Source organism: Salvelinus sp. IW2-2015, linkage group LG17 (genome assembly GCF_002910315.2).
Source record: "Salvelinus sp. IW2-2015 linkage group LG17, ASM291031v2, whole genome shotgun sequence".
Classification (NCBI taxonomy): Eukaryota; Metazoa; Chordata; class Actinopteri; order Salmoniformes; family Salmonidae; genus Salvelinus; species Salvelinus sp. IW2-2015.
This window is the reverse complement of record NC_036857.1, coordinates 32,626,104-32,640,998: the sequence shown is the minus strand read 5'-3', so window position 1 is coordinate 32,640,998 and position 14,895 is coordinate 32,626,104. Positions and strand designations below refer to the sequence as shown.

Genomic DNA, 14,895 nt, shown 5'->3' with positions numbered 1-14,895 from the left:
CGCTCGTTCGAAACCCCGAGCCTTCATGGTAGAAAAATCTGCCGTTCTGCCCTTGAGCAAGGCAGTTAACCCCCCAACAACTGCTCTCTGGGCTCCAGGCGCCGACTACGTGGACGTCGATTAAGGCAGCCCCCGCACCTCTCTGATTCAAAGGGGTTGGGTTAAATGTGGGAGAGAACATTTTGGTTGAATGCATTCAGTTGRGTAACTGGCTAGGTATTCCCTTTCCATGTCATCGTGAATGCTCTGCCAACAGAGGTTATTCAGGCAAAAAGCAAAAACGGATAAATCATATTTTATCTCAGGACCTCACCTCTTTCTAAAGATTTGTTTTAACTGTCCTGTATATAAGAATATGTATATACTGTAGGAATGGTATATGACTAATATTTTAGTTATCTTTCCAATGTATAACTCTTTTTTTTTTTTATGTATGTCTAATGTTCTTGTCTATAACTGTTCTGTACTTTGTCTTGTATTTGTACATTTTATGTAGACCCCAGGGAGAGTAGCTGCTGCATGTGCAGTAGCTAATGGGATCCTAATAAAGTCAACTAAATCAACTCCTGGTCTTGGACCAGGGTAGTCCTGATCAGAGTTAGGCAAGCACACACCGGCGAGAAGAGGAGGATGGAAGGTGTTCAGCCCCCAATCCTCAGAAGGCTCACAGCCCAAGTCTCAGGCTTCAGTCGAACATCCAGATCTTCTAGATATGCTGAGCATTATGGACAATAGGCAATTGCTTGCAGCTCACAAGGGCCCAGCATACAGGACGGAAAGCTCTGCCTAGCTACCTGGTACGAGCAACCCCTCCAGATGCCACAGACCTCTATGCCCACACCTGGACACGGTTCCCCTTCCAGGGGAAGCTTCTCCCCGGACCCATGGGTGTACTCTTACCATCCGGATGCAGCCGCTGTGGCCTTCACTTCTCCCCATAAGCTGCCAGCAGCAGCCCCGGCAGAGACTGGCAGCACCCGAGGCCAGCAGCTTTATCCAGTGCCGCCGCCTACACATACTCACTTCAACAGCCAGTGTTCCCCCCCGTAACCAAGCTTTTCTGCGGCTCCCACGTTGAGGGTCTCGGCTCCCCTCAGAGAACAATGCCAAATTCAAAAGCCATATTTACACCACATAACCACAAGCTCCCCCACACCCTTCTGTACCTAGCACAATGGCTGAAGATGGAAGCAGAGTGCCAGAGCGGCTGCAGAGCAGCCAGTGCCCATACCGAGCAGGAGAAGCCTGCAGCCTTTCAGCAGAAACACTCTGGTGCCACCATGTACTATGGGGCAACAGAGCCTCTTCCACAGGAACTACCACCTGGCTGTAGAAAATCGTCCTTCTATTCAGGACTTGTTTATTCTTTTGAGGTGCAAGGCCTGCTAGAGTGGGGATAAGCTGCCCTCTGGTCTAATAACATGTTAGGGCATGTCTCCCCAGTGATCTTTCATTGGACCTCTTGACCTGTCCATCACCACCTTTGACCTGGCCCCAGGCCAATGGGCAGGGAGGTTCCACCCTAACCTGTCTTTAGTGCAGAGTTCTACCAACAGAGACGGTCTTTAGTGCAGAGTTCTTCCAACAGAGACGTGTATTCCAATTTTAACTGAGTAGTGCATACTGGACTGCAAACTTTTCCTAACATGGTATGGTGCTAGTCAATGCAAAAAAAAGTACTTAAACTACTACCACTAGTACTTCTATGAATGTTGTGTGTGTTTGTGGCAATAAATTAGTGACTTGAGTATGTCTTCTGCTGCGTCATTGTCTCTAGTTTAAACCGGCACTTCCTTTCACCATGAATTATGAAGTGGTTGGAAAGGTAAAGTGAAATTGCTGTGCCAGGAAAAGTGTGTTTGGTAGAAGAGTTTTCTCTAGTCCTTACTGTGATCTGCCGAGTGCTGCGCTTTGAGTCTGAATTCCAGGCTAGCATTCTTTATAGGTTTTACCAATTTTGTTTTCACCAAAGAGTGTTTCTCATGGCCATAGGGATGTGAACCGTTGAAAAATGAATTGAGAGGAAATCAACTCAATAATTCAGCTGGAATCCGCAGCCGAGGCCTGTAGTTTGACACGGAGGTTCTCACCTGATTAGCTCTACGTGGACCTGACCAGAGCCTTAACTCGCACAACAGGTCGAACCAATCAATAAAACTGCAGGGGAGACCCAATGCGCAACATGAGGGTAGCCATACATTTATCCTTTTTATACACTGTGGAGAACCTCCGAGATATAACGATAGCTACATCATGTACTCACGTTATCAACGTGTTCTGTAGCCCACCTCCCTGGGTTGTGATACCGAGGGGGGAAAAAGAGTTAGGAGATTCGCAAAGAGATGAGAGCAGATGATCCATGTTTGTGTTCCTATATGAACTTCATTCTGTCAGGCGCAGTGGGCCTCCTAGGGAGAGAACAAGGGAGAACAGAGGGAAAGATATCGGGGCACGCTATGCTCTATATAGTGCATTACTTTTGGGCCCTATGGACGATGGTCAAAAGTAGTGCACTATATGGGGAATAAAGTGCCATTTGGGATGCAGCCGGTAATTGATTTACTCCACTTATGTCTTGTTGCTTGTTGCTGTGGGATGCTGCTGTGTTGGGTTAGTGTAGAAAATCAGTGATGTATTATTGCTATATGTAGCAGAGTGATTTTTTGTGTGGGATGACTTCATTTCAACATTATTTTTATTAGTGCTTAATATTTAACATCAAGTGGGTGGATTGTCAAGCAGGGAATCTGTTAAACCACTAATAGCATTTGTTTGGCCCTAGTGTTAATATCTGGTTTGTTGTCGTCGTCTCCAGGGTTCCTACTGGGCTATAGACACCAACCGTAAAGAGGACACACTTCCCACCAGGCCAAAGAAGAGGCCACACTCTGGAGAAAGGGTGAGTACTGGACTGGTGTCAAACCTTGCTTTCGACACCGCCGACCTTTCCCAGCATGGGCCGACATACAATTTACACTGTTCCGATTTAATGGTCACCCACGGCGTGCACAAATGTAGCGGGATAGCAGGTTGGGCAACAAAATATCCCAGATTGACCGGGGAGTCAGCTAAAATAAAGCATCACATCACAGCCAGACTGCTCTGAACTATGTCATTGGGCATTGCATTATTGGCTTAATTTTGAACGACTCGTGATGCTGTCTCATTTCGGCCTACAGTCATCCCCTATCTTCTTTGAGATGGTGACGTCATGCCATGAAAAATCACGTCTCTCCTGCCCCTAAAGAATTAGCACTACACCACTGGTGTTCAGTGATCTGAGCGCCTGACTGAACACCGTTCTGCAGCTCACTGAGCACCGAGTAGCAGCAGACCCATTCTCCCCCTACGCATCTACCACTGCCTCTGCCCTACCCATCACCATGGAAACAAAGGATGCATGGAGCGGCAAAGTGCACAATCATCGCAGTCCAACGAAAAGAGGAAGAGGGGTGGGCAGGTATAGGGAAGGGAGGAAGAGAGAAGGGAAGGGAGAGCTAGCAGAAGAGGGCAAGAGAAAAGGAAAGGGGGGGAGAGTATTCTAGGCTTCTGTTCTAGTTAATTACCCTACAAAAGCCCCTAGGCTGCCATTTAGACACACAGTATTTTCTTCTGGATTTTTTTTTTTTATCACAAACATTAATTAATTCAGAGCCTTGTCATTTTTTTTTTTACATGCAAGCCCTTCAACGCTTTTATTACGCTTCGGTTGCAATTCTGGGCAGACTTGCTTGTTACATTGTCTCACAGGAAGAGTACTTTGCTTTACTCACCCCTGTGTTCCAATGGCACGTTGTGTTAGCTAATCCAAGTTTAGAATTTTAAAAGGTTAATTGATCATTAGAAAACCCTTTTGCAATTACGTTAGCACAGATAAACTGTTCTGCTTATTTAAATAAGCAATAAAACTGGCCTTCTTTAGACTAGTTGAGTATCTGGAGCGTCAGCATTTGTGGGTACAATTACAGGTTCAAAATAGCCAGAAACAAAGACCTTTCTTCTGAAACTCGTCAGTCTATTCTTGTTCTGAGAAATGAAGGCTATTCCAATGCGAGAAATTGCCAAGAAACTGAAGATCTCGTACAAAGCTGTGTACTACTCCCTTCACAGAACAGCACAAACTGGATCTAACCAGAATAGAAAGAGGAGTGGGAGGCGCTGGTGCACAACTGAGCAAGAGTACAAGTACATTAGTGTTTAGTTTGAGAAACCGACGCCTCACAAGTCCTCAACTCGCAGCTTCATTAAATGGTACCCGCAAAACACCAGTCTCAATGTCAACAGTGAAGAGGCGACTCCGGGATGCTGACCTTATAGGCAGAGTTGCAAAGAAAAATACATATGTCAGACTGGCCAATAAAAAGAAAAGATTAAGATGGGCAAAAGAACAGACTCCACCGTATTACCATTCATGTGTGGGGTTGCTTCTCAGCCAAGGGAGTGGGCTCACTCACAATTTTTCCTAAGAACACAGCCATGAATAAAGAATGGTACCAACACATCCTCCGAGAGCAACTTCTCCCAACCATCCAGGAACAGTTTGGTGATGAGCGATGCCTTTTCCAGCAGGATGGAGCACCTTGCCATAAGGCAACTAAGTGACTCGGAACAAAACCTCGATATTTTGGGTCTATGGCCAGGAAACTCCCCAGATCTTAATCCCATTGAGAACTTGTGGTCATTCCTCAAAAGGCAGGTGGTCAAACAAAACCCCACAAATTCTGACAAACTCCAAGCATTGATTATGCAAGAATGGGCTGCCATCAGTCAGGATGTGGCCCAGAAGTTAATTGACAGCATGCCAGGGTGGATTGCAGAGGTCTTGAAAAAGATCGGGCAACACTGCAAATATTGACTCTTTGTAATCAACTTCATGTAATTGTCAATAAAAGCCTTTTTGACACTTATGAAATGCTTGTAATTATACTTCAGTATTCCATAGTAACATCTGACAAAAATATCTAAAGACACTTAAGCAGCAAACTTTGTGAAAATGGAAGCAGAGTGCCAGAGCGGCTGCAGAGCAGCCAGTGCCCATACCGAGCAGGAGAAGCCTGCAGCCTTTCAGCAGAAACACTCTGGTGCCACCACCCTCTGGTGAGGGGAACGGCACCTCCGTACCTTCAGGCTCTGATCAGGCCCTACACCCAAACAAGGGCACTGCGTTCATCCACCTCTGGCCTGCTCGCCTCCCTACCTCTGAGGAAGTACAGTTCCCGCTCAGCCCAGTCAAAACTGTTCGCTGCTCTGGCACCCCAATGGTGGAACAAACTCCCTCACGACGCCAGGTCAGCGGAGTCAATCACCACCTTCCGGAGACACCTGAAACCCCACCTCTTTAAGGAATACCTAGGATAGGATAAAGTAATCCTTCTAACCCCCCCCCCCCTTAAAAGAGTTAGATGCACTATTGTAAAGTGGTTGTTCCACTGGATATCATAAGGTGAATGCACCAATTTGTAAGTCGCTCTGGATAAGAGCGTCTGCTAAATGACTTAAATGTAAATGTAAAATTTATATTTGTGTCATTCTCAAAACTTTTGGCCAGGACTGTACAGCAACCGTCATTGGACGAGCTGGAAAAGCCAAAGGAAAACACCAGAACTGGTACTCTGAACAAGCTACACTTTCTGGTACAACAGGTTCAGCTGACCTGTAGATCATCTCAGAATTGAACCAATGGAAAATTGAGAAAAACAGAATGACATTCAAAATTATGATGTACTTGAAATAAAGGATGTGTCATTTGACTCAGCTAAGCTAGATGAGCTCAGTAATTGGAGGAAAATTTGAGTGTTTGAGGAAGTCAAAGACATTGGCCAAAACTCTGTCTCAATGGGTTTGCACCCTTAAAGAATCCTTAACTGGAATGGTGCCAAAAGCACATCTAGAGGTTTTGAGGAGCTGGCTGCTAAAGAACTCCCAAAAGATTCACCGACATGCGCCTCAGTCACTCAGATTGCCGCTGACAGTGATCTACCAGAAAAAATGGAACCTTCATTCCATAGACATCAAATCTGCATTTTTGCAGGGAACAGAGCTGTCAAGTGACATTCACATCAGATTTTCGCCTGAAGCGAAGAGCGAAGGAACACTGTGGAAACTAAAAAAGTGTGTGTATGGCCTGGGAGATGCATCACTCTACTGGTACAACAAAGCCAAGGCAACAATGCTGAGTACAGTTGGAAAAATGTCTCAAGTGGATCCTGTAGTCTTCTATTGGCTTGATCAAGACTGCAATGGGACTGGAGTACTTGCCTGTCATATTGATGACTTTATCTGGGGTAGCTCACAGACCTTTGCTACAACTGTGAAAAGCTGTTTTCCAGGTCGGCCGTGAGGAGCATGATGACTTTTGTAATGTTGGCATAGAATTTATTACAGTTGATGGAACAATACTGATGCAACAGGAGAGCTATATAAAGAATCTTCAACCTATCCATATGGATTCTTCAAGACCCGTACAAAGGAATTCCCCTCTCTGGAATTTAAGCTGATCAATTGAGGTCAAATTCTATGGGTTGTTAGACAGAGTAGACCTGATGTAATGTTTGATGGCTCTCACAAGTGGAGCAGTGCTAGTTGTGCCACTAGAGATTCTGGGTTCGAGTCCAGGCTCTGTCGCACCCGGCCGCGACCGGGAGACCCATGGAGCGGCGCACAATTGGTCCAGCGTCGTCCGGGTTAGGCGAGGTTTTGGCCAGCAGGGATGTCCTTGTCCCATCGCGCACTAGCGACTCCTGTGGTGGGCCGGGCACAGTGCATGCTGACATGATCGCCAGGTGCACGGTGTTTCCTCTGACTTGTTCGTGCGGCTGGCTTCCGGGTTAAGTGGGCATTGTGTCAAGAAGCAGTGCAGTTGGGTTGTGTTTCGGAGGACGCATGGCTCTCAACCTCTCCCGAGTCCGTACGGGAGTTGCAGCAACGAGACAAGACTGTAACTACCAATTGGATACCACGAAATTGTGGAGAAAAAGGGGTATAAGTAACAAAATTAAATAAGAATGTTTGATGTCTGCAACTTGGCATCCAACACAAAACACGCCACTGTACAAACCATTCATGAGGAAAACAAAGTTGTTCGTCAACTGAAATCACAACAAGTGACTAAAGTTTCAGCATGTTGGGAAAGGTGACTCTCTGAAATTAGTTGCCTTCAGTGATGCTTCCCTAGGGAACCTTACAGATGGAGGCACACAAGGTGGACATCTAATCGTGTTAATAGATTCTCACCTATCAGTTGGCAGTCAAAAGGATCAGAAGGGTTGTCCGAAGCACACTTGCTGGAGAAACCCTTGCTCTTGCGGATGGAATTGACATTGCTATCTTTCTTGCAACTCTGTTCTGAGCTTACCACTGGTGAGACAAAACGGCACGTTCTACCTGTAGTTTGTGTCACTGACAACTACTCCTTAGTTGATGCTGTGAAGTCAACCAAGTCTGTCACAGAGAAAAGACTTTGTCTTGAGATTAGCAGCATCAAGGAATTTATTCAAGCACAGAGAAACCAGCGGATTCAGTGGTCGGCCACAAGGGAACAGTTTGCTGACTGTCTGACTAAAAACGGAGCACCTGGGCTTGTGCTCCTAAAGGCATTCAGTAATGGAAAGTAGCAGCTTGAGTAACACAAACTTTGTCGCACAACCCATTTGTAATGGGTAACTTAAATAATTCTTGGGACATTTTAATTGTTTTATTTGTCTTTAAAGAAAAGTGGGAGATTTAAGTTCACGTATCCCTATATTTCTGTTATTACGGGGCTATCACTCTGTTATTAGTGCGCCTGCGCAGGAGTCTCGTTGTAGATGAGTGCAATGGCAACCATGTATTGTGCTAATACGGTGGAGTAAACGTTGTTAAACTGGAACCTTGTCGTTGTCATTTTGAGTTAAAACCAACTGCCATCCTCTCTTGTAAATGTACAGTAGCACTAATTCTCACCGTCTCCTTCCTCCTTTCCTCCTGCATTGCTCTTATGTTCATACAACTCTTGAATCAAGCCGTTCCCTTAATTCTATATACGCACCTGTCAGGGAACCTGCAACACGCTCCTCTCTTTTAGAGTTTATCATAAAGATTGGTTTGCAACAATGCAATCTTCTTTCAGTTAGCAGTTTTGGGAGACCAACTGACTGTCGGTCCGTCAGATGTTTTCCCTTAGGCACAAATGTATCTAAATGTACTGTATATTAATATGTGATGGTTTACTGTGTAACACAGCCTCAGAGGGTGGTACCTGCTCCAGATTACTTGCTATCCCATTCCATCAATGTTCTGCAGAGCTCTCTCTCTCCCGCGCTCTCTCATATCTCTCTCTCCTCTTCTCTCCAGGCTTCCAGCCTAGAATCGGAGACCCTGCGAATGGACTGTATAATGTACGGAGATGCCTCGCCCACTCTGGCAGTCAACACAGTAACTAACAAGGTAATCGTCTGTCATAATGACATGCAAACCCTTTGCCCTCTTTGTCAATATGTTAACGCTGGCCATTGTACCAGCAAGTGACTTAACACATTGTCCATCTGTGTTCCAGCAAGTGATGTATTAACGTCGACCATCTTTGTTCCAGGTAGCGTTGTATAAAACAGAGAATAAGGGCAGCGATAGCCCCCGGCGCAGCCTCAACAACAGCCTCTCAGACCAGAGCCTTGCCGCCGTCAACCTCAACAGCGTGCACCGCTACACACCGGTACGTCACGCCTCCATTCAGTCACCACTAACACTGCCACAACAGGATGTTTCATGTACAACGTTTTGAGGAGGAGGTAGATATACTAAGATGGCACTATATTCCCTTCATAGTGCACTACTTTTGACCAGGGCCCATCTAAGGAATAGAGTACCATTTGGGACACACATTAAGTGTTGTGTCAACTTGTAGAGGTAGGGAACATGTAACCCAAACTGCCTATATAAACTGAACAAAAATATAAATGCAAAATGCAGCAATTTCAAAGATTTGAAGGAGTTACAGATCATATAAGGAAATCAGTCAATTGAATTAAATTCATTAGGCCCTAATCTATTCATTTCACATGACTGGGAATACAGATATGCATCTGTTGGTCACAGATACCTTTAAAAAAAAGTAGGCGTGTGTATCAGAAAACCAGTCAGTATCTGGTGTGACCACCATTTGCCTCATGCAGCGCGACACATCTCCTTCGCATAGAGTTGATCAGGCTGTGGATTGTGGCTTATGGAATGTTTCCCCACTCCTTTTCAATGGCTGTGGGAAGGTGCTGGATATTGTCGGGAACTGGAACACACTGTCGTACACGTCGGTCCAGAGCATCCCAAACATGCTCAATGGTTGACACGTCTGGTGAGTGCAGGCCATGGAAGAACTGGGACATTTTCCACTTCCAGGAATTGTGTACAGGTCCTTGCGACATGGGGCTGAAAAATTAGGTGATCGCGGCAGATGAATTGTACGATAATGGGCCTCAGGATTTCGTCACGCTATCTGTGCATTAAAATTGCCATCAATAAAATGTAATTGTGTTCATTGTCCGTAGCTTATGCCTGCCCATACCATAATCCCACCGCCACCATGGGGCACTCTGTTCACAACATTCACATCCGCAAACAGCTCAACCACACTACGCCATGCACGTGGTCTGTGGTTGAGGCCGGTTGGACGCACTGCCAAATGAACATTCAATTCTCTGGAAACAGCTCTGGTGGACATTCCTGCAGTCAGCATGCCAATTACACGTTCCCTCAAAACTTGAGACATATGTGGCATTGTGTTGTGTGACAAAACTGCACATTTCAGAGTGGCCTTTTATTTTCCCCAGCACAATGATCATGCTGTTCGATTAGCATCTTGATATGCCACAACTCTCAGGTGGATGGATTATCTTGGCCAAGGAGAAATGCTCACTAGCATGGAAGTAAACTAATTTGTGTACCTTTTTTTAAATTAAGCTTTTTGTGCGTATGGAACATTTAGTGGTCTTTTATTTCAGCTCATGAAACATGAGCAACACTTTACATGTTGCGTTTATATTTTTGTTCATTGTAGCTTTGAGAGCCCCCTGCTCATTTTATTTTATTTATCCATTGTTGCTATAGAGCCCAACAGTGGTTGTGTCCCATAAAATCTAGCGGTCAAACAGGGAAATGGTTCCAATCGTTTTTTCACCATTCATTTTTCCCATAGGGAGTTTTAGAAACACTTAAAATATGGGCTGTGTTTCATGTAGGCTTACCATGGCATGAAGTTATGTAAATCTCTCTCGGACAAGGAGACTTTAATCAATATAGTCGGCTCTATTTACTCTCTGATTCAAAAATGCTAATTAGTATCAAAGCAAGACTACAATTCCCTACAAGCTCCTGCACGTCATCTCTAGCTTGCACAAGACAGTTCACACAATTGGTTATTTAAATAAATGTTGCCAGTTTATTCATTACAAAATGTAGCTAATATTAGTTAGTTAATCCAGAGATTCTTACCTTTGCCTTGATTCGGCAATCTCGTCCAGATCATCATGGCATTTTTAGTTCTTTATGATGCCACATTAGCAGCTAATTAGCATTTCATTTTTGGGAGGTAAATACAGGATAATATATTGAAGTCACCTTGTCCTAGATAGATTTGCACTTATCAAAACGTCACGAAACACAGCCCTTATTTTAAGTGTTTCTTAAATCCCCTATGGGACAAAAGAATGATGGAAAAACGATTGGAACCATTTCCTTGTTTGAATGCTAGGTTTTATGGGTATTATGATTCATAATGTGGTACTATATTTGTGGACCTTTACTGCTGTACTTGACCTTCGTCTTGGATCAGTGTTTGCTGACTAACTACCTCAGTGGTAATTGCGGCAATGCTGCTTGTCTGAGGCTGTGTTATTGTTTGTGTCTGAGGCCACGGCATTGTGACACAGTCACTACACACAACCCCTGATCTATTCCAGGTCGCACACACCGTGTGGTAATACCTACTGAGGCAAATACCATTTATTTGGGGAATTAAGGGGTAGAAAAAATGCTCTTGAGAGCCTGTGTTTTATTCTACACCGGGCACCTGGTGTGTTCCCGGTGGAAACTTGAATCCCCAGTAGGCCTAATGTTCTTCTTCTGCTTTACTGGCACGGAGCACTTACAGTAGGGCCGGTTTCCCCGAAACCATCCCCTAATACCTGCCCCAGTATTTTGTATTCTTGAACGTGTTTAAGACACTACTTTATGCCGTTGCTCGTCTCCTCTTTCCCCTCCCACTCTACAGATACCTTCCAACACCTCTACTCTTGCGGTGCCCTCAGGATTGCCACAGGCAGTTTATACTAAGGCACTCCTGTGGCATTGTGGTGTTTGTCTACTGTGACTGTCTCGTTGCCTGTAGTGTCAGCCAAAGAAAATAACCCCAAAGACTTAGTACATAATAGACTAAGGGACTAATTTTGCCAGTGTGGAAACCAATCTTCTTCTTTTTTCAGAAAAGGTCATTTGGTATGTGTGACTGAGTAGACAATGTGGACGTGACGGAATTCTTTGCTTAGGATCATTGGAAGAAACTGTTGAAATTGACATTTTTTGAGTGGGCGAGGTAGCTGCGCACCTTTTTGTTTACCAATCACTGCCCCCCCCCCCCCCCACCCTCCTTAGCCTGGTTGCCGTTTCTGTTCAGCTATTATATTCCGCTCCTTGCCATTTGCCTTTCGGCAATGTTAAAGTCTGAACATTCTATCATTGATGAGCTCGYGGAGATCAAAGGATTTGATCCTGATTCGATAACCCTCACATCATCCAATCAATGTTTATGCAAATTAGACTGATAAGAATACGTGCTAACTTAATTCATACATTTGATTGGAAACATTTTAACATTGGTTGTGGGGAGAACAGAGTATTCCTGTTTATTGCATTTTTACCACAAGGCAATGTGATCACAGCACACCAGAGAAGCTCTCGCCATTCAAACTTCCCCGTCAGTTCATTGTGAACACTGTAGCCTATTTTATATCCAGCAAGCAAGAGCAAGGTGTTTCTTTCCTTGAATATATATATATTTTGAATTGTTCAAAATAAGTGTCCAAACTATATTGCTACTACTGGGACGTGCTTTGTGCTAGGCTACTGATTCAAGAGTTATAAGAGGAATGGGGAGACGATGGAAAAGAGAGGCCATTGGAGTTGCCAGCTACGGTTGGGCGGTATCCAGCTAGAGACACGACCCAGTCATTCAGTCTTTTTGTTCTGTATGTATGGAAGCAACCCAGTCGTTCATTCTAAATGTTCCATTGCCATACTGGCTGTTAACATTCTTAGCCATAGTTGGCTAGCTAGCAAAAAAGGGTTAACGCAGTCACGTCAAAAGGTGCAGCCAGAATAACAGCAAAGTAGCTGCATTTGCATTTGTTTAAGCTGTTTTCTAGCTAATGAGGTGCAATTTAACCTGGCATAGAAAATGTGCTCGCTTGTCAGGTCACTGTTGTTGAGAGGAGCTAGCCAACAACACAGCTACAGTAACACAATAACTTCAAACCGACGCTGGAAAGACTGCAAATTAGCTGCGTTTCGCTTTACCTTTTTTGAATATATATTTTTTTGTGTATACCCATTAAAAATGATGCCAGCTGATTCATGATTTCGAAAGGGCTGAGGATAGCTGCCTGCCTGTCTCATCCTGACTCCCGGCATATTCATTACTATTGGACAGCTGGAGATAGAATTTGAATATTTAAACAATCTTGCAAACGTTGGAGAGACAGACAGAAAGGTTTATACAAATCTCTGGCTAAAAGAAATGTAAGAATGTCTAGATCAGGGTAAAACCTACAGGAAAGTAGATATCCAGGAAGAGGGTTGGGCAGCCCTGATCTAGACATTATCTTACATTTCTTCTTACATTTCTTGTGTATATATATATATATATATAACACACACACACACATATTATATATATATAATATACCAACAAAACCCAATTAACAATTTTTTTTAAATAATGGGTTTTATTGTAAAAATGGGGGTTTTTAAATATATATATATATTCTATATATATATATATATAATATATATATATATAAATTATATATATATATTATGTGTGGTGTTTTTATTGTGTATGATTATATGTGTGTGTGTATATATATGTATATATGTATATGTGTATATATATATATACATACATACACACACACACATTATATATACATATACAGTGGGGAGAACAAGTATTTGATACACTGCCGATTTTGCAGGTTTTCCTACTTACAAAGCATGTAGAGGTCTGTAAAAAAAAAAATCCAGAAAATCACATTGTATGATTTTTAAGTAATTAATTTTCATTTTATTGCATGACATAAGTATTTGATCACCTACCAACCAGTAAGAATTCCGGCTCCCACAGACCTGTTCGTTTTTCTTTAAGAAGCCCTCCTGTTCTCCACTCATTACCTGTATTAACTGCACCTGTTTGAACTCGTTACCTGTATAAAAGACACCTGTCCACACACTCAAACAGACTCCAACCTCTCCACAATGGCCAAGACAGCTTGGTGAGAAGGCAACAACTCTTGGCGCAATTATTAGAAAATGGAAGAAGTTCAAGATGACGGTCAATCACCCTCGGTCTGGGGCTCCATGCAAGATCTCACCTCATGGGGCATGTGTATAGTGTGTGTTACTAATGGTTTTCTTTGAGACTGTGGTCCCAGCTCTCTTCAAGTCATTGACCAGGTCCTGCCGTGTAGTTCTGGGCTGATCCCTCACCTTCCTCATAATCATTGATGACCGAGGGTGATAGACCGTCATCTTGAACTTCTTCTATTTTCTAATAATTGCGCCAACAGTTGTTGCCTTCTCACCAAGCTGCTTGCCTATTGTCCTGTAGCCCATCCCAGCCTTGTGCAGGTCTACAATTTTTCCCTGATGTCCTTACACAGCTCTCTGGTCTTGGCCATTGTGGAGAGGTTGGAGTCTGTTTGATTGAGTGTGTGGACCGGTGTCTTCAAATACAGTGTATCAAATACTTGTTCTCCCCACTGTGTGTATGTGTGTGTATATATATATATATATATGTGTGTGTGTGTGTGTGTGTATATATATTTGTACCACCACTTTAAGACAAAGTCAGGCGCCCATGACTATACAGTAGGTACAATCGGCCTGGGCCCTCGGGTTAGAAGGGTGAATGACCAGCAGGAGACAGGGATACTGAACACGCGTTTACCATTGCCATGCCCAAAACAGACAGTGTGGATATCTCAAGTTAGAATTCAGCCTTTTTAGTGATTGGACTTAAAGTAATGAAAATAAGTGACTGTCTCTCTTTCTATCTCTCTGTAGGTCAGTAGTAACTTGGAGCCCTCCCAGTCTCTGAGTCTACAGCAGCCTCTTCCCCCCCCTCCCTCTCCTCCTTCCCAACCCCAGTACAGTGTGGCCGAGCAGGACAAGCAGCTCCTCTTCTCTGATTTCGAGGACCTCAGTGTCTCGTTCCAAAACCTCTATAAGTCTGTCTTTCAGCAGTCCTTCAGCCAGCAAGGTGGGTCATGGGAAACAGTACTCTGAAGCAGACCGGGTTTGAAATAGTGTTTTAGATGAGCCTGCTTGGTGTGACAGATGGGTGCATTTTGCAACCAAGCAAGCTCTATCAAACGTCTTCAAAGTATTTGAAAGAAAACGAGCACGTTCACAGCTAACGTCTTACCCGGTTGATGAGAAAACAGTATGGCTAACACTAGTGGGGATGATTACCTTGTGCTTTTAGCTAACCTATAAAATAATCTCCTACACCACAGATTGGACACTTATGTTAAACAGTAATAAAAGCATTTGTGTGTATTCCTCTTTTGTACTTGCATATACAAATAATAAATTGTGCCACATATCTACAATCGTTGCGTTGCTCAGTCAAACGAGCGAGGCGAATTTGGAGAA

The 14,895-nt window shown here is 43.8% G+C and overlaps 1 protein-coding gene across 3 annotated transcripts in view; it reads left to right on the top strand.

The window, feature by feature from the left end:
- Positions 1–14,895, top strand: part of LOC111976803 (forkhead box protein J3) — an 88,449-nt gene that overhangs the window by 61,490 nt on the left and 12,064 nt on the right. For all 3 annotated transcript variants that reach the window (XM_070448104.1, XM_024005945.2, XM_070448106.1), the window contains exons 5-8: positions 2,816–2,899; positions 8,332–8,424; positions 8,570–8,689; positions 14,305–14,500. In XM_070448104.1, the coding sequence (XP_070304205.1) occupies positions 2,816–2,899; positions 8,332–8,424; positions 8,570–8,689; positions 14,305–14,500 (493 nt within the window). The remainder of the gene's footprint in view (positions 1–2,815; positions 2,900–8,331; positions 8,425–8,569; positions 8,690–14,304; positions 14,501–14,895) is intronic.